At 39.7% G+C, this 18,263-nt stretch overlaps 1 protein-coding gene across 6 annotated transcripts in view; it reads left to right on the forward strand.

The window, feature by feature from the left end:
* LOC140716828 (uncharacterized) overlaps positions 1–18,263 on the forward strand; it is a 394,334-nt gene that overhangs the window by 49,796 nt on the left and 326,275 nt on the right. For all 6 annotated transcript variants that reach the window (XR_012096375.1, XM_073029773.1, XM_073029775.1 and 3 more), the window contains exons 23-28: positions 1,786–1,982; positions 3,354–3,479; positions 6,529–6,726; positions 8,566–8,650; positions 12,186–12,374; positions 16,418–16,522. Coding sequence is in view for 5 of the 6 variants with exons in the window: in XM_073029773.1 (XP_072885874.1) it covers positions 1,786–1,982; positions 3,354–3,479; positions 6,529–6,726; positions 8,566–8,650; positions 12,186–12,374; positions 16,418–16,522 (900 nt within the window). In the remaining variant the exon portion in view is untranslated. The remainder of the gene's footprint in view (positions 1–1,785; positions 1,983–3,353; positions 3,480–6,528; positions 6,727–8,565; positions 8,651–12,185; positions 12,375–16,417; positions 16,523–18,263) is intronic.

The raw sequence follows: 18,263 nt of genomic DNA on the forward strand, positions 1-18,263 counted from the left end.
TGGTGGGAATCACTGATGATACATGCATCTATACGAAACACTGTCGTAGGGGAAGCAGCATCCATTATCAAGGACCCCCACTAGCCAGGACATGCTCTCTTCTCACTGCTGCCATCAGGAAGAAGGTACAGGAGACTTAGGATTCACACCACCAGGTTCAGCAACACCCTTAAACATCAGGCACTTGAACCAAAAGGGAAAATTTCACTCAACTTCACTTGCCCTATCATTGAATTGTTCCCACAGCTAATGGACTCACTTTCAAATACTTTTCATTCCATTTTCTTGATATTTATTGCTTACTTATTTATTGATCTGTGTATTTATTTATTTATTTATTTATTATTTCTTTTTGTATTTGCACAATGGCTGAATGCCCAAGTTAGTGCAGTTTTTTACCGATTTGGTTACGATTATTATTCAATGGATTTATTGAGTATACTTGCAAGAAGATGAATATCAGTTGTATATGGCAACATATTTGTACTTCGATAATAAATTTACTTTGAACATTGAACTTTGAATTGATTTTCATCATATTATTCTACATACTCTACCTAATATAGGGCCAACTAAACTAATCTACATCTTGTCTTTTATTGCTACCTTTGATGATAAAATCTATCTCAGTACCACTATTACAACCGCTATTGTGCTTAGCCACCAATGTTGTCGTGAGTTTGGCTTATTCCAGGGAGCAGTTGTTGTGCCTTGCCATAAAGGACTGCTTTCACTCATTCCCAGAGTTTCTTGCTGGCATCCTTAATATTAAGGGACATACTGGTGCACTTTCCCCAGACTCATTCAATTCAGGATCAGTCATGTTAGGTGAGATGTCTGAGTCGAAAACGTTAAATTGGACATTGGACTTGTGGTTCTAATATTGAATGGGCCAGCTAATGCTCCATTTAAAACTCATTTAAGTCTCATTCACTGAGAAACTGATGGCAACTTTTTACTTGAAGGTTTTAGAAACATGGAGTTATACAACATACAGTGCATGGAAAATGCCCTTTGGCCCATCTCACTGAGGCTGACTACCCAAGCACTTCATTTACATTAATCGTACATTGATCTAATTGCATTCTTCCTACATTCTCATTAACTCCTGTTGGTGTCTACCATTTATCTTCACCCTAGAAGTAATTTACAACAAGCAATTAACCAGTGAATCTGTGTGAAGCACCCTGATGAAGCTCCCATGGTCACGAGGAGAACATATATACAGAGTCCAGACAGCCCTGGAGGTCAGGAACAAACCTAAGTCACCGAAGTTATAAGACAGCAGCTCTACTCCCAGAGGGACTTAAGAGGCATTTAATCTGCATGTGGACTAGCAGGGAATGGAGGGATACAGACCATATAGACAGATGAGATTAGTTTGGATTGGCATCATGGTTAGTGCCGACATTGTGGTCCCAAAAGCCTGCTCTGCTGATGTTCTGTCTTATGATCTAAGTACTGACTGCACCGTTGTAATATAAAGCAAAGCACTTAATAAATTGATCCTCTCTCTCTCTGTTCACCTGCTCTCTGTAAAAGAAACATCCTCAATGAGTTCTGTTTGAAATTGTCTCATTAACGTGTTTCTGGATTGCACAGTTCACTGTTGATTGATCAGATATTGAGTAACTCTAAAGCCTCACTTCTGAAACGTTAGATACAGGGACCGTTTGTGGGAATGATCAGTGCGGAACATATTTAAGAGGGACATGAAATTTGTAATTTAACCAATGTCTGCTCCTGTCCCAGAGCTCAAGCCTTTCATTACCTTTCGAATTTCAGGTTCGTATTCTTTGGGAGGTCAATCACAATGCACAGTGTGCCCTGCCGGATATTCCTGCCCGGATACTAGGCTGGATACCAAGATTGCATGTCTCTCTGGATACTATGCCTACGTTGGATATGCATCTTGTAGAGCTTGCCCTGCAGGCTGGCAATGTCCACAGCGGGATGGAAGTCAGAACACCCAGTGTCCCAAGGTATGTTGTTTGGAAATAATATCTTCAGGATAATGCTGAGCAAATGCCATCTTCCATTTTATTAATTGCTAAAGATTACAAACTGGAAATACTGCAAAGTGTTATGAGGTGGTAAGCGAAAGGTGAATTGGGAACTCTGCTATGTTGGCTTCGACATACAAAGATAAAATTAATGAATTCAAGCTCAAATTTTATTGATCATGATCTTGAATATTCAATGATGGATCATTCAAATAGAGAATTACATAGTTAAAAGCATCTTACCTTTAGCTAACATGAGAACATGATTCCTAAAACCTGGATACTCTGTGAGTACCTCTAGTTTGAGAGATCTGTAAATTAATTAGGATGTAAAACAAACGTTACAAGTTGAAGTTCTACCTGGTTACTTGCCCTAAACTTAGCCAATGGTGTCAACTGCACTCACCTCTGTACATCCCATTTCCTCAGCTTTAATAGAACCAGCTGTGCAGAGAAGAGGTCAATGAATGACCAATACTTCCGAATGGTTTTACAGTTTACAATAAGGGACTAACTTTGACTCTATTTAGGTGGGTCACAAGGGGGAAAGTATAGTATGTCTGAAAAGCCTAGACACCCAGATTTCCATGTTGTTGTTTAAAAGCATTCTATTTGATATTTTGTAAATATTTTAAAGTAATGGATACCCTCACATTGCCACAACAGGAGTGTGGCCATATTCTTGCTGGTGTGAGAGGAGAAGCAGAAATGAGTGTGTGTAGTAACCCATCTCCTCAAATTTCATTGCCAAACCTTAGTTGTAATCTTATCCATAAGCTTGCATATCCCATGAAAACAATTAAAAATTCTGCAAACACCTGTCTATTCCTGTTACTGAGGAATTCTGCTGGGAAGTTGGTTAGAAACCTCACGGATTTTCACATCCCATTTTCACTTGCTGCTGCTCTCAAGGTATCAGTGTTGCTGAGAAAAGAACTATTTACAGTTCTATTGTAGTAAAATTAGTTCAAAGCACATCTTAGAAGTACATTCAAATACAGTTTGATTCTGAACCATATTAAATAATGTTCGAAAGGAAAAGGTGGATTTCAGGGAAAGTTTTGAAGGAGAGAGAGATTTGGGGGTAAAATTCCAGAGATAGGACCCAGACAACTGAAAATACAACAGCCACTGGTAAATGAAGGAAACAGGAAAATTGCCATAGGAACAAGCGAAAGAAGCAGGTTTAAAATTTAGTCTTGAAGTTCCAAGGATGGAATCCACAGTCCAAAGATGGCATTAGCGAAGCAATCCTGATTTCAGTAAACTTCTATATTATACAGCACTTAGTACTAAGTGATGGTAAATAGCATTAACAAAACATTTACCCTGGCCTATTCTCTATTATAGGGCAGTTTCTCTATTGGTCTACAAGAGTCTTGTATACGGTGTCCTGCTGGAAAGGCCTGTCCATCCACAGACACCAATTACTCCATTCCTTGCCTGCCTGGGAGCTACTCTGTGGGATATCAAACAGTAAGCAATTATTTTATAGCAAAACTTTTACCAGTACTATGTGTTTTCTATTGAAAAACAACATGTGAGTAAATTTTGTTCTTCAGTACTGATAACCTGCTCTTAAACTGTAGGTATTATTGTACTAAGTAGTTGTTTTCTGAATTGTAATGGAGGCTGAGTTAAATTGGTCTCCTATTTAAAACTCTCTCCAGATTATGAAGTAGTTGCTCATAGTTCAGTGCCTTTCTCAATGTCTGGGTAAACTTAGTGGGTCAGGCAACATCCACGGATATTCAATCCAGATAAAGAGTCTCAACTGGAAACATCACGAGTCCCGTGTTCACTCGTCCCTCCCCACTGATCTCCCTCCTGGCACTGCAGGGGCAAGCGAGACAAGTGCTACACCCGCCCCTTCACCTCCTCCATCACCAGCATTTAGGGCCCAAAGCAGTCCTTCCAGGTGAACCAACACTTCACCTTCAAATCTGTTGGGGTCATCTACTATGTTATTGCTCCTGGTGCAGCCTCCTCCACATGGGTGACCACTTTGTTGAGCTCCTTCACAATAAGCAAGATTTCCTGGTGGCTACCCATTTTAGTTCTACTTCCCATTCCTGTTCCAACATATTGGGCCATGGCATCTCCTACTGCTGCAATGAGGCCACTCTCAGGTTGAAGGCGCAGCACCTCATATTCAGTCTGGGTAGACTCCAACCTGACTGCATAAACATTGATTTCTCTAGCTTCCGGTAATTTCTCCCTCCCTTACTTAACCCTCCCTCAACCACCTACCCTTCCCCTTCACCTGTTTTCACATATCATCTGCCAGTTTGTACTTGTCCACTCTCCCCACCTTCTTATTCTGGTTTCTTCCTCCCATCCTTTTCATTTCTGAAGAAGGGCCTTGGCCCAAAATGTCTACCAATTACTCCCCTCCATAGATGCTGCCTGACTTGCAGAGTTCCTCCAGCATTATCACTGACTTGTATATCATGAAATTCATAGTTTTGCAGCAGGAGTACAGTGCAAAGGCATAAAATAACTATAAATTACAAAGTAAATAAATACTGCCAAACATAAATGGAATAATGAATAATAGTGTTCATGGGTTCATTGGCCATTCAGAAATCTGATGGTGGAGGGGAAAGAATCTGTATTTGAATCATTGAATGTAGGTCCTCAAGCTCCTGCACCAACTCCCTGATTACAGTAATGAGAAGAGGCCATGTCCTGGATGGTGGGGGTCCTCAGTGATGGATGCTATCATCTTGAGACACCACCTCTTGACAATGTTCTTGACGGTAAGGAGGGTTGTACCCATGATGGAGCTGTGCATTGAAGCCTCCATATCAAGCTATGATGCAACCAGTCAGAGGGAGGCGATCATGGTCTTTCCATGACCATGATTGTTCTAGGCATATTTTTCTACAGGAGTGGTTTGATCTCACCATGCATCTGTAGAAGTTTGAGAGAGTCTTCAGCAATATACAATCTTCTCAAACTCATGATGAAGTAAAGCCATCGGTGGGCCTCATTTGTGATTACATCAATATGATGGACCCAGGAAAGATCCACCAGGATGTTGACGCCCAGGAACATGAAGCTGCTGATCCTTTGATGAGGACTGGTGTGTGTTCTCCTGACTTCCCCTTCCTGAATTTCACAATCAGTTCCTTGGTCTTCCTAGCATTGAATACAAGGTTGTTGTCGTGGCATCAATCAACCAGCCAGTCCATCTCACTCCGCACTCCTCACTTCAATCTATCTCACTCCTCATTGCCATCTGAGACCTTATCAACAACTGTAGTGTTATCTGCAAATTTGTAGATTGTGGTTGAGCTGTGCCAAGCAACACTATCATGAAAGTAAAAAGAGTAGAGCAGTGGGTTAAACACACATCCTTCAGGTGCACCTGTGTTGATTGTCAGGGAGGTGGAGATGTTAATACTGATCTGCTCAGACTGTGGTCTCTCAATAAGGAATTCAAAGATCCAGTTACAGGGCCCAGGTTTTGAAGCTTGTTGATTAGTACTGAGGGGGTGACAGTGTTGGATGCCAAACTGTAATCAATAATCAGCAGCCTAATGTATGTTTTACTTTTGGCACCCCAAAGCAGAATGGAGAGCCAGTGAGATCATCTGTACACTGATTGTGACAGTAAAAAAATTGCATTGAGTTCAAGTCCTTGTTCATTTTAATCTAGCCATAATTCTAGACATAACCAAACTCTCAATACAGTTAATCACAGTAGTTGTGAGTGCTACCAGGTGATGTTTGTTGAGGCAGCTCAGCCTGCTCTTCTTGGGGACATTGATGCCCTATGAGGTAGGTGAGAACCTCAGACTACAGTAATATGAAGGTGAACATGCCCCTGTGCGATACAGATTTTCAATACCCAGCCAGGTATTCCATCGGAGCCTGACACCTTACGAAGGTTCACCCTCTTGAAGAATATTCTGATGTTGCCCTCTGAGACAGAGATTACAGGGTCACCGGATGCTCTGGGGATTTGCAGAAGTGTGACATTATTCTCCATTCCAAAATGTGCACAAATGCATTGAGCTCGTCAGGGAGTGAAGAGTCACATTTCAATCATGTAACATACTGCATTAAATAGTGATATACAATTGTATTTCCTGACTAATTTCTTGCAAACTACGTTTGTAGATCCAAAGAATTTCTATTCTATTTTGCCACATATATTTTAAGGAAAAATAACATTTATTAACAGAAACCTTGTGCTAAGCTATATTAGCAATGATTTTATACAATGCAACAGAGTGTTTGTATTCATGTTGAAATTAATGTCTACCTGTCTCATTTTCACTGGCTATAACTGTAGATCAGCCAATGAAGATGTGAAGTGTCCAATAGAGTTCTCAGCAGTAACGCTGAATCAACATTTTAGAGGGTAGGCAGGAATGACTGAAGTAACATTGTTCTAATTCTTAAAGGACCTTTTGGCTCCAATTTTATGAATGTAAGTTAGTAGGGCATGACAGTCGAGCATGAAAGGTGAAAATTATCGGCCTGTATAGCAATGTACTTTTTTCCATATTCTTATTAGGAATGTACAGTGTGCCCACCTGGATATGAATGCCCTTCAACCACAGAGTCCATTGTGAAGCCCTGCCCTCCAGGATCCTATAGTGCAGGTGGAGCTGCAGCCTGTACACCCTGTCAGCCTGGCTTTGGTTGTCCTTCACGCTTTGATGTCCTCCAAATCACTTGCCTGCCAGGAACTTTTGCCCTTGCTGGATATATAGTAAGTGGCATCAATATTTTTTAATGTTGATCAAAATGATTTTACCTGCTCAAAATGCCTTCACCTTATTTGTTTTCATTCATATATTTCTACATTTTTAAAACTCTAAAAACAAATTAGAAGGTTTGTAGACAAATGAACTCATGATTATATGGGCAAATTTGTTGTCATGCAATAATTTACGGACACTTTGGTGCAAGAAGAAGATAAGGCAAGATTGCCCCAACCTGATATTTGGTGTGAATTGTAATTAGATTGAAGTCTTGCCTCTTCAACACTTGTGCTGTATGTTTTGCACATGAAAGTATTCCCTTAGTGGCCTCCAGTTCCGAGGATGTTAGGAACAGTTAAGTAACCCTAACATGCATTTGAAATGTTATTCAGCCAAGGCAGTGAATATTACTTCATCAGTTGATTCAGCTGGGTCCCATCTCACCGTATTCTTGCCAAACCCACTTACAGTGAGTCACTGATAGAAAGTGAGGAATAAGAAACTACAGGCTGAATTTTAACTACTCAACAATCTTTTCCTCAGGGTAGGTAAGTCCAAAACTAGGAGGCATGGATGTAAGAACAATTAAAGGGAGATGAGGGCAAGTTTTTAATTCAGGGTAAGTGTTTAGCTGCCAGGGATAGTGGTTGAGGCAGGTACAGTAGTAATAATAATAATAATAATAATATCATTTCAGAAACACTTGAATATATGTACATGGAGGGGGCAGGACTTAGAGAGATATGGGCCAAATGCAGGAAGTTGGGACTGGCTGAATGGAACAAAATGGTCGGCATGTACTGGTTGGGCCAAAGGTCCTGTACTTGTGCTCTGAGACTCAGCCGGAAATGTTAGGTAAGAATCTGCATATTGAACCCTTGTCCCTGCAATTAGTGTCTTTATTCACCAATTTTATTCAAATACATCTGCCATGAGATACATATACAGTGGTTCCTTTTGCTCGTCAGTCCTGCGTACCTGATAATCAGGTGATAGGAACAGAGAGCTGCAAACAGGCATTGCTGAGCTGGTTTTCTGGTGAATCTGAGCTTTCTTTTAACCAATGGAAACTACAAGACTTCTTCTGTTGATACACATTGACAAATAGAGGTTTGAGACAGCTTCTGGTTCAACAATATTCAGAAGCCATTCTTTTTTTAAAAATGCTTTCACCTGGTAATGCAACAATGGATCTGTTGTGGAGTTGGTGAAGAATGATGATGTGAAGCATTAACTCCTGTCTGAACTGATTTTTTAGTCTAGTGGTTTTTCATTAGACAATGTAAGAAATAAATCAATGTCTGAGTAAGTGTTCCCTTCAAAAAATGTTTTACCAACAGTACACCCATTAACCCAAATACTGCTTGTGGCAGTTTTGAAATGGTTTAATATACAGCTTGCATCTAAAGACTGCACTATAATCTTTAACTGTTAATTCTATAAGTATGAAAGCGTTTGAGAAGTCATTCTTTTAAAGGAGTGTTTATTCTTCCAGGAGAACACACATATTTTTTCCAGTTCCTAGTCTTCTTTCTTCCATGGCTTTCTCAGCCAAATCCAGACATTGTTTGTCCAGAGGATGGGAACACGTCCTACCCCCTATCACAGTTAGGCGGCACTAGGTGATGTAAAAGAACAGGGAAATCTGTCTAATCTTTTATTCTTTGTTTCTTGTGAAGACATCTTAGTTGTTTATAGTTCATAGATAAAGAGCATCTTGTCATTAAAACCAGCCTTAGTAATTTAGGAATCACAATCTTCAAATTATTATTTAAATGATACCTGACTTGCTGTTATCCCAGTTGTAATAAATGTAAGTTTATGTATCTTTTCTGTTTATATTCAAGCAATGTATTCAATGTCCAGCTGGTCAGCAGTGTCCATTCACCAACGCAACTGGCGAAAACTGTCCGTCCGGCACTTACAGTCTAGGTAAAGACATGTACTCTGAGTTGTTTGTTTCATATGGCAGGTGCTTTTCTCCTCTCACTTCTAATTGCATGGCTTGATTCATGATGAAGTGTGGCTCAGGAGGTGCAGATGTGAGTCTATCCATTCACGAGCTGGGGTCCAACCAATCTTTGTCTGGCAGCTCGTCCATAGCCTTTCCAAAATGGTTGGCCCTGAGTTGGCATCGTCTGATGGTGTCCTTGAAGCACTCAAGCCTCCACACGACATCAAAGTGTTGATCCAGTTCGTGGAGGATATATTCTGTGTGTTGACCTGGAACTAGAACTTAGCAGTGGCTTCTATTGCAGATCAATGAACATCTCATATGCTGCAGCTTTCAAAGAGACTACTAATGTAGAATTGTTGTTATTGTATTTCAACTAATCTCTGTTGCATTGTTCCTGGTTCTAGCCTGAATACAGTGAAGCTCCAACTATCCACTATTATTGTTTGGCAGCTGACCCACCGGGCTCTGTTTTCCACATTAGCTTTAAACTCATCAAGACCAGGGTCTCACACATTCTTTAGACACACAGGTCCTCTTCCAATGTTTCCTTGCACTCCCCAGCTCCTTTTTAGCTTCTCAGAGAACCATACTCATGCCCAATTCACCAGGACCCCATTTCTCAAGATCCCATTAAACTCACTGGGACCGGTACACCATGCTCCCTTTAAAAGTACTGTATCCTGTTCCCACATTTCTTTTCATCTCACTGGGGCCTAATTTCTGCCCTCCTTTTAAACTCAGGACCTTGTTACCATGCTCGCTTTAAGCTCACTTGCTTTACTGGCATATTTCTTATACTGCACTATACCATCTAAATAAAGCAAATTAAATTTGTTGTGGCATTAATTGGTCCATTAGTCCAAAAAAATCTACCAGTTGACATTACCAAAGTACTGAGATTGTCAGATTACAGGAGTTTTACTGTGAAGGACATTCGCTTCCTAGGCCAGTGGACCTCTAGGTTTTTTGCAAGGTTTGTTTTCTAAACACAACAGCTGCTACCTGTCAAGATCAAACAGTTGTTTAGCTTCTGGCCGTAAATGAGAGACAGCCTTCAGTTCTTAAAATGTAAATGGAAAGCAGTATTCAGCTTGGAGTTAAAAAAAACGCAGCTTTGCAAACAAGCTCTGTATAGAACCTCAGACTTGCTGACTCGTACCATGAGGTTGGCTGCTGGAGTGGTGCAGTATATTTAGTTTGGCGTGTTTCAGAAGGGATAACACTAACTAAGTTGTTTTAGTTCAAGAAAGATTGCATACCAGATGGATACAAATAATTTAGCACATCAATAACTGATCTATTAGTGTTGGGAGTTTTATGTACTTAAGAAAGTAAGCTTCCCAGCATTAATTATGGGTGGCTGAGATCTGTGTCTCCAAAATGTTTTTAGACTGTTTGTGTAAAAGGAGTATCTGAGGAAATACTATACAAGTGGCAGAGATAGGGTACAAATGTAAAGAGCAGTACAAGCTTATTTGGAATGGGATAAGGAACATCAAAAAGCATGAAAGAAACATGGGATGAACTAGAGACCATTCTTACGGCTTCGGTTTCTGTGACAGATAATTTGTTCATCTGCATTGTGGTATGTCTTTTTAGTTTATAGGAATTGTCCCTGTGTTTTGGAAATCCATTGAGTTTAGGAAATGCTTTGTGTTGTAGAAATAGTTTATAATTTGGAAATGTTTAAGGTAGAAATTCTCTGAGTTTAAAATGTGTTTTAAGAATGTTATCTGGATTTAAATGTGTATCACTGCAAATAAATGAACTATGTTTAAACCACTATGTTAGCTGGAAGTATGTTCACCTTGGTAGGGAGAATGTATTGGCAGCTAAACTCACCATAGAGAATAAACAGGGAAGTGAACTAGTCTTTGAAGTTTGTGTAGTTACAGTATAACCTCCTTTTACTGAGAGTACCCGTGGCTATTTATATCCAATACAGCTTTGTTTGAGTTTAGAACTTTGCGTCAGCAAACCCTATACCATCACACATTAATATATATACAGTATGCTTGACTTGTTACATACACAAGATGCATGCCTTATCTTTTCATGCTTTAAAATTAAATGAGCACTTTGAAAGACACAACAGTTGCTGTTTCAGAAGCCAGTATTTTATATCACTAGCCCTTTTGTTGTCTATTCCTTCATTCTTAGAAATGTAAATAAAGTCAAGCAGTATTAAAACTCTGAAACTAGGACTGGAAAACAATCAGTTTTATTAAATATGTAGCTTCCTGACAACTATAATAGGCCTTGGCAGGTACTGCTGGTAAGATCTTGGCACTCAATACCATCATCCCCAAAAAACTAATAGTAAGTTTCAAGACCTTGGCCTTAATACTCCTTGTACAATTGGATTCTCGACTTACTCACTTGCAGACCCCAGTAAGTTCAGATAGGCAACAATATCTCCTCCACAATCTTCATCAGCACAGGACTTTGTGCTTAATCCCATCTCTACTCACTTTATACACTTATGACTGTGTGGCTAAGCACATCTCCAGTGCCATATTCAAGTTTGCTGGCGACACCACTGTCGTAGGCTGAACTGCAGGTGATGATGAATCAGCATATTGGAGGGAGATTGAAAATCTGGCTGAGTGGTGCCAGAACAACAATCTTTTACTCAGGAAGAGGAAACCAGAGGTCCATGGGCCAGTCCTCATTGGAGGATCAAAGATAGATAGGGTCAGCAACTTTAAGTTGCTCAGTGTTATCATTTCTGAGGAACGCTCCTGGACCCAGCATGTAAGCGCAATAATGAAGAAAGCATGACGGTGCCTCTACTTCCTTCTGAGTTTGTGAAGATTTGGCATGACATCTAAAACTTTGACAAGCTTCTATTGATCTGTGTTGGAGAGTATATTGACTGGTTGCATCACAACCTGGTATGGAAACACCAATACCCTTGAATGCCAAATCCTACAAAGAGTAGTGGATATGGCCCAGTCCATCATGGGTAAAGCCTACCCCACCATTAAGCACATCTATGGGAAATACTGTTGCAGGAAAGCAGCATCCATCATCAAGGACCCCCACCACCCAGGACATGCCCTCTTCTCACTGCTGCCATCAAGTAGAAGGTACAGAAACCTCAGGACTCACACCACCAGGCTCTGGAACAGTTATTACCCCTCAACCATCAGGTTTTTGAATCAAAAGGCATAACTTCACTTATTTTCACTTGCTCCATCATTGAAATGTTCTCACAAACTTTGAACTCACTGTCAAGGACTCTTCATCTCATGTTCTCGATATTTATTTATTTTTTGTAATTGCACAGTTTGTTATCATTTGTACCCTGGTTGAACACCCAAGTTGGTGCGGTCTTTCATTGATTCTATTACAAGGAAAAGAATCTCAGGGTTATATATGGTGACATATATGTACTTTGATAATAAATTTACTTCAAACATTGAACTTTGGGGTCTTTAACGTTCAACATAACAAAAGTAACATACCTCTTCTAATCTTCAGGTAACAGTTTTTTAACTCTTTGTGCAGGTGGAGAAGTTGCCTGTAAACATTGCCCTGCAGGATATTTCTGCCCTTGGCCCGACAAACTCCCACAGCCCTGCCCAGCTGGCTCTTACAGCAGTCATGGAGCATCTTCTTGCTCTTCATGTTTACCTGGTTATACCTGTCCTGAAGGCAGTAACAGCTCAGCACCTGAAGAGCAGCAGTGTCCTCTAGGTAAGATTCATTTCATATAATCTGTTGGTCACTTGATAAACTGTGTACATGCTACTAAGGCACAGCCAGACATATCCAAACATTCAGAGCAATAATAGAGGTCCTTGTTTTGCAAAAGGACATGTCACTTGCCATCTTTCCTCTGCCAGTGAATCAGTGGTTTTGCATTAAACCACGTGTGGAAGAAGCAGTGACAGTAATAAGGCATAGCCTTTGCTCTGTGTGGGGATCTTCATGTCCCTTATCGAGAACGGAATGGTGCACCACCTCTCAGGGTTCTAAAAGACAAAGTGTCTTAAGTGGGTTGGTAGCAGAGAGCAAATAAATTAAAGTAAAAATATGAACCTACTTGGCCCTGTACTCAGCAACTTGCGTATTGCAGAATTTATCTGCACATAACAATATTGGTCGGAATGCCCACAGCATAGTTTTTAAGGCCGTAAAACACTCTCAGCAGTTAATTCCTATCAAGTTGCACAGCACTGGCATTGCGCTAAGCAGAATACAACAGGACTAGCAACTCAAAGTTGGACATTGATTATTTGCTGGAGTTAATAACAATGAGAGAAATTCATTCACTTAATTCTATAATCTCACAATAGCATAGTCCTCACCCTATAATTACTATTAAGCCAGGATGGGTGATAATAGGTAATCAGTCATCCCTAAAGACGAGGTGCCAAAACAAAGGGGTAATACAGACCTTAGACATCCTGAACCACAAAGACAAAGCTAAGTGATCCTGTATCTAATAGATCAAATCAAAGTACTGCACTCCTGCCACAACTAATTGTGATGGTGATAGACAAATAAACAGATACCAAGAGGAGGAATGTCCAAGAACATCTCATTCTTTAAAAATGGTGGGGCAAGTCATGCAAGCACAAGGGACAGTTTGAAGCAGATGTGCCCTGTTGATGATCATTTCATCTTCCCCGAGTTTCCCACCATCACCAAGCACATATATACGGTGACGAGAATGTCAGGCCGAATAATCTGTGACCAGTGACTCACCTCCCATTTCCACAAAGTCCTACCATTATCTGCAGGTGAGAGACATGACTGAGTGCCCTCTACTTGTCTGGATGAGAGCATCTCCACCAACAGTCAAGAAACTCAACACTCTTAGTGACAAGTCAACTGCTGGACTATCATCCAATCGGCCACCTTAAGAATTCGCCGCCTCCACCACCAGCGTTCTTCTACTGCAGTGGGCACAGTCTACAAGCTGCTCAAGGGTTACTCATCTCTGCTACTGAAAGGACAGTTCCTAGCCCATGACATTCAACATGAAATAGGAAAAGAGCAGAAAAATATCACCCCTGACAATTCAAATCCTTTCTTTTCCCAAGTCATTATCCCACCATGACTTGAAGTTATATTACCAGACTTCCGTCATCACTGGTGCTGAACCCTGGAACACCTTACCTAGAAGTACTTGTGAACTGAACTGAAATAAAAACAGCAAATCCTGCCATCAAGGACATACGGAAAGGTACAGGAAAAAGGCCAGCAATATCATGAAGGATTCCACCCACCCTGATCATGGACTGTTTATCCCACTCCCAACAGGAAAGAGGTTAAGTAGCATACATGTCAGGACCACCAGACTCAAAAATAGTTACAGTAAGGCTGATCAATACCTCCACTCACTAACCCACCCCACCACCTCTTCTTTATTATTTCTATCAGAGTTACCTTATGTACACACACTCCTGTGCCTAGTGGACATATAATCAAATTATGTATAAAAACTATCTTATTTATTTATATTTATTGTGTTTCTTTATTATTGTGTTCTTTATCTTTTGTGTTTTTTTGTGCTGCATCAGATCCGGAGTAACAATTATTTTGTACTCCTTTACACTTGTGTACATTAAACAATCTTGAATCTTGAACCTAGAAATACTCAATAGGTCAGGCAGTATTAGTGGAGAGTGAAACATCTCTAAAATTTCAGGTCAATAACACTTCATCAAAATTATAAAATTAGAAAAAAACAAGCATATTTTAAGTTGCTGAGAGGGAAAGGGAGTGAGAGAACAAAGGGTATGTCAATGATCAAGGGGAGATTAAACTGCCAACCAATAAATGTTCGGCATTCCAGTAACATTCTGTCCTGTAACATGAATAAAACAAACTTTTCCCTGCCCAACAAAGAGATTGACCAAAGTTAGAATGTTTTGCTAGAACAAAGTTGTGCTAAAATCCAATTTTAAATGGGTACCAGAAGGTGTACATGTGTACAGTTCATTGAAAATGACAGCAAGTTGAGAAGGTGGATGCAAAAGCACAGGATATCCCAGCCTTTATAAATAAAGGCATGAATTTCAAGAGCAAGGAAATTCCCTTGGACTTTTACAAACCATTGGTTCAGGCATGTTAGGTTCAGTTCTGGGCTCCACACTTCAGAAAAGATGAAAAGATTTTGTAGATAGTGCTGAAAATATTTAAGAGAAAGTTTCGAGGGAATATGGACACTAGCTAGGTGAATGCATTGGAGAATCTGGGACTGTCCTCTTTGGAACAGACGAGCTTGTAAAAGCAATTAATAGTTTTATTAAGAATCATGACATCTACTGTATGTACAGAGTCTAGGCGCTACAGAGAACCTGATCCCGTTGGTGGAAGTGTTAAAAACAGTCTAAATAGAATGAGATGACTGGCACAAGTGTTACACAATGTAAAGAAAAAATGTGTAAGACTGGATTGCATCACTGAGATTGTGGTGGAAGCAGTTTTAATTGTGGTGTTTTAAAATGACTCTGGATGAGTAACTGAATTGGCAGTATCTACAGTCTATAGGGAGAGGGTGCGGGAGTGAGATTAGCCACATTTTTTGTACAAAGAGTCAGCATGGACAGAGTGGATTGAACTGTAAAGATTCTGATACTGTATAATGTGCTGGATGGAGGGTTATAACTTTATAACAGACATTTCTAAATTAAATTTAGATAATAATGAGAAATGGTGCCACTTTGGAGTACCATCTGTTGTACTCTTAGTGAATTGGTTATTACATTGACTTTGAAATGGTATAATTTAATCTGTAAGTTACACCATATTATTTCCTGCTTTGAGAATGTAAATGCAGTCAGTTATTACAATAGTTTACAGGAAACAACTAATTTGAGACTTAATGAAGGAGGTGGTATGTTTACTATGGGTGTACATCAACCTAATGACTGCTTTGGTATGAGATAAGGCTACCAGGTGCTAAACCAGATGGTGTATAAACTGAAATTCAAAGTAAAGTTGATTTTGTTTTCCTCAGTAGTCTTTCTGATGTTTTGTTTATTATTGCAATCACATTTGAGAAGAGGGTGAAGTAATCTTTGAAAAGTCTATGCTTCATGACTTTTCTGCCCCCACCCCAAGCTCGCCAATGCCCCAGAATTACTGAAGCTGTCCAATTGCTATCCTTCTACACACCATGAATTGATTTATGTTAATGAATCAAAGATCAGTCAGGAGCTCAGCAGTTTCGCTGAGCCCGCAGTATCAGCTGGAAATGGTAAGACTCCTTTCATTCTCCTTCTGCCTCTCTTTTCTAATAATGAGTTCCTGACCTTGGATATGTTGTTGGCAAAGAGCAGATGATAAAGAACCCTTGTGGAGATATAAGCCTACAAAACTGAATTGAAAATCCTCAGTTTTTGATTGTGTACACCAAACAGTTCTCACTTTTAACTTTGGACTCCTGAGTGGCAATAAACTATGGAGAAGAAATAGATTTTACATTCTAGCTTCTGAACATTGCTGCATTAACCTCAGCAAGGAGGAGCTAACATCTTCTGTGCTCCTTCCAAAGGTTCTTTATTTTAAACTAGGTAGATTTTCTGTGACTATTTCTGTCTGGAGAGAAAAGTGAATGAGAAATGATAGGACTGTAATGCCTATACAGTATATAAAAGAAATAGAATTAGAAAAACTACAAGATAGCTGAAGAATTGTTGCTTTGCAGGGAATTGGAAAAAAAAATCCTGTAATACTTTTCTGGAAGATGACTAGGTTTAAATTGCTGTGTCTTTTTTTAATGCCAGGTTACTACTGTGATGACAGCATCACTCCAAAGGAATGTAGCCCAGGTACCTATGGAGCTCGCAAAGGATTACAGCAAAAATCTGAGTGCTCTGCTTGTCCTTCAGGTCTGTAAAAGTAGGTCAAGCGTGTTTCTCCAAATTACCTCAAACATAATATGACAATTCAGCTGACTAATTTGACTAAAGCAAAGACTGGCATAAGAATGTTTCATGTCCTGATGTTAAGTTTATAAATTTCATTCACTGACATAGCATTATTAACATTCAATCTTATCCAATTATTAAATATACTGACTTTGACAAATATTATGCTAACCTTGTTTTAAGAAATGTGTCCAATATTGTTTCTGGCATGCATGAGTTATGCATAGTTTTATCTGTGACCTTCTGTATGACAAGAAGCATCCTCCTACAAATGTGATGGGCCAAAGAATTAAGTTTAAATCAAATATTTGCTTTTTGTAATTGTTTCACCTCTTGAGTGTAGATGTCATCAAGTTATTGAAAAAGAGATAATTTGTAATCTCTGTCTTGCATCCAAAAATATCTTTCTAATTAATAGCAAGGAGAACAGGGTGTGAATAGATATTAGATGTGTGCAATTTAAAATAAAAAAAATAACTGAATTCAAAAGTCAGTGTTGCCATGGCCAGGATTTTTCAGCTTAAACCACTATTCTAGTAGTCCTTAATGTCCACCAATAAATATGTCGTCCAATAAGCTGCACATTAAAGAATTCACATTGACTGCTTGTGAATGAAAAGTTAATAAATTAATTTTTTTATTTAGAGATTCAGCACGGTAACCGGCCACTCTGGTGCAATGAGTCCACGCTGCCCAATTACACCCATGTAACCTACTAACCCAAGCATGTTTGGAATGTGGGCAGAAACTGGAGCACCCACAGGAAACCCACGTGGTCATGGGGAGAGCAGGCGGTGGTGGAATTGAACTTAGGTCGCTGGTGCTGCAATAATGTTATGCTAGCTGTCACGCTGCCATGTCACAAATAAGACTGGAATATATTCAAGTCAGGGAATATGAATCAAAGGAAAAGTAGAGGTATCATAAATACTCCTAATAACACAATTACTTTAATATGTTTTAGATTTGGATATACTTATCAGAAAGATTTATAATGCACATATGACACCAGATACTTTATAAGCAGTAACTATGGCTTGGTAAATGACTTCAAAACTCAGTTTGGCCAAACATGACAAAGTATTGGATTTTCAGGGTAATTTTTATGTATTAACTCATGATACCTTAAGTTGGTCAATTCTATTGACTTGAGTAGAAAAGGCAACCGAATAGCTATGGCTGTAGAGGTTGACTAAACCACTGACAACATAACACCATAAGATATAGGAGCAGAATTAGGCCAGTTGGCCCATTGTGTCTGCTCCACCATTCAATCATGGGCTGATCCAATTCTTCCAGTCATTCCCACTCCCCTTCCTGATCCCTATACCCTTTGATGCCCTGGCTAATCTCACAGATTAACTACCCTCTGACTAAAGTAATTTCTCCGCATCTCTGTTCTAAGTGGACGTCCTTCAATCTTGAAGTCGTGCCCTCTTGTCCAAGACACCCCTACCATGGGAAATAACTTTGCTATATCTAATCTGTTCAGGCCTTTTAACATTTGGAATGTTTCAATGAGATCCCCCCCATTCTCCTGAACTCCAGGGAATACAGCCCAAGAGCTGCCAGACATTCCTCATAGGGTAACCCTTTCATTCCTGGAATCATTCTCGTAAATCTGCTCTGAACCCTCTCCAATGTCAGTTTATCCTTTATAAATTAAGGAGCCCAAAACTGCACACAATACTCCAGCGTGGTC

This window comes from Hemitrygon akajei, chromosome 26 (assembly GCF_048418815.1).
Source record: "Hemitrygon akajei chromosome 26, sHemAka1.3, whole genome shotgun sequence".
Taxonomy (NCBI): domain Eukaryota; kingdom Metazoa; phylum Chordata; class Chondrichthyes; order Myliobatiformes; family Dasyatidae; genus Hemitrygon; species Hemitrygon akajei.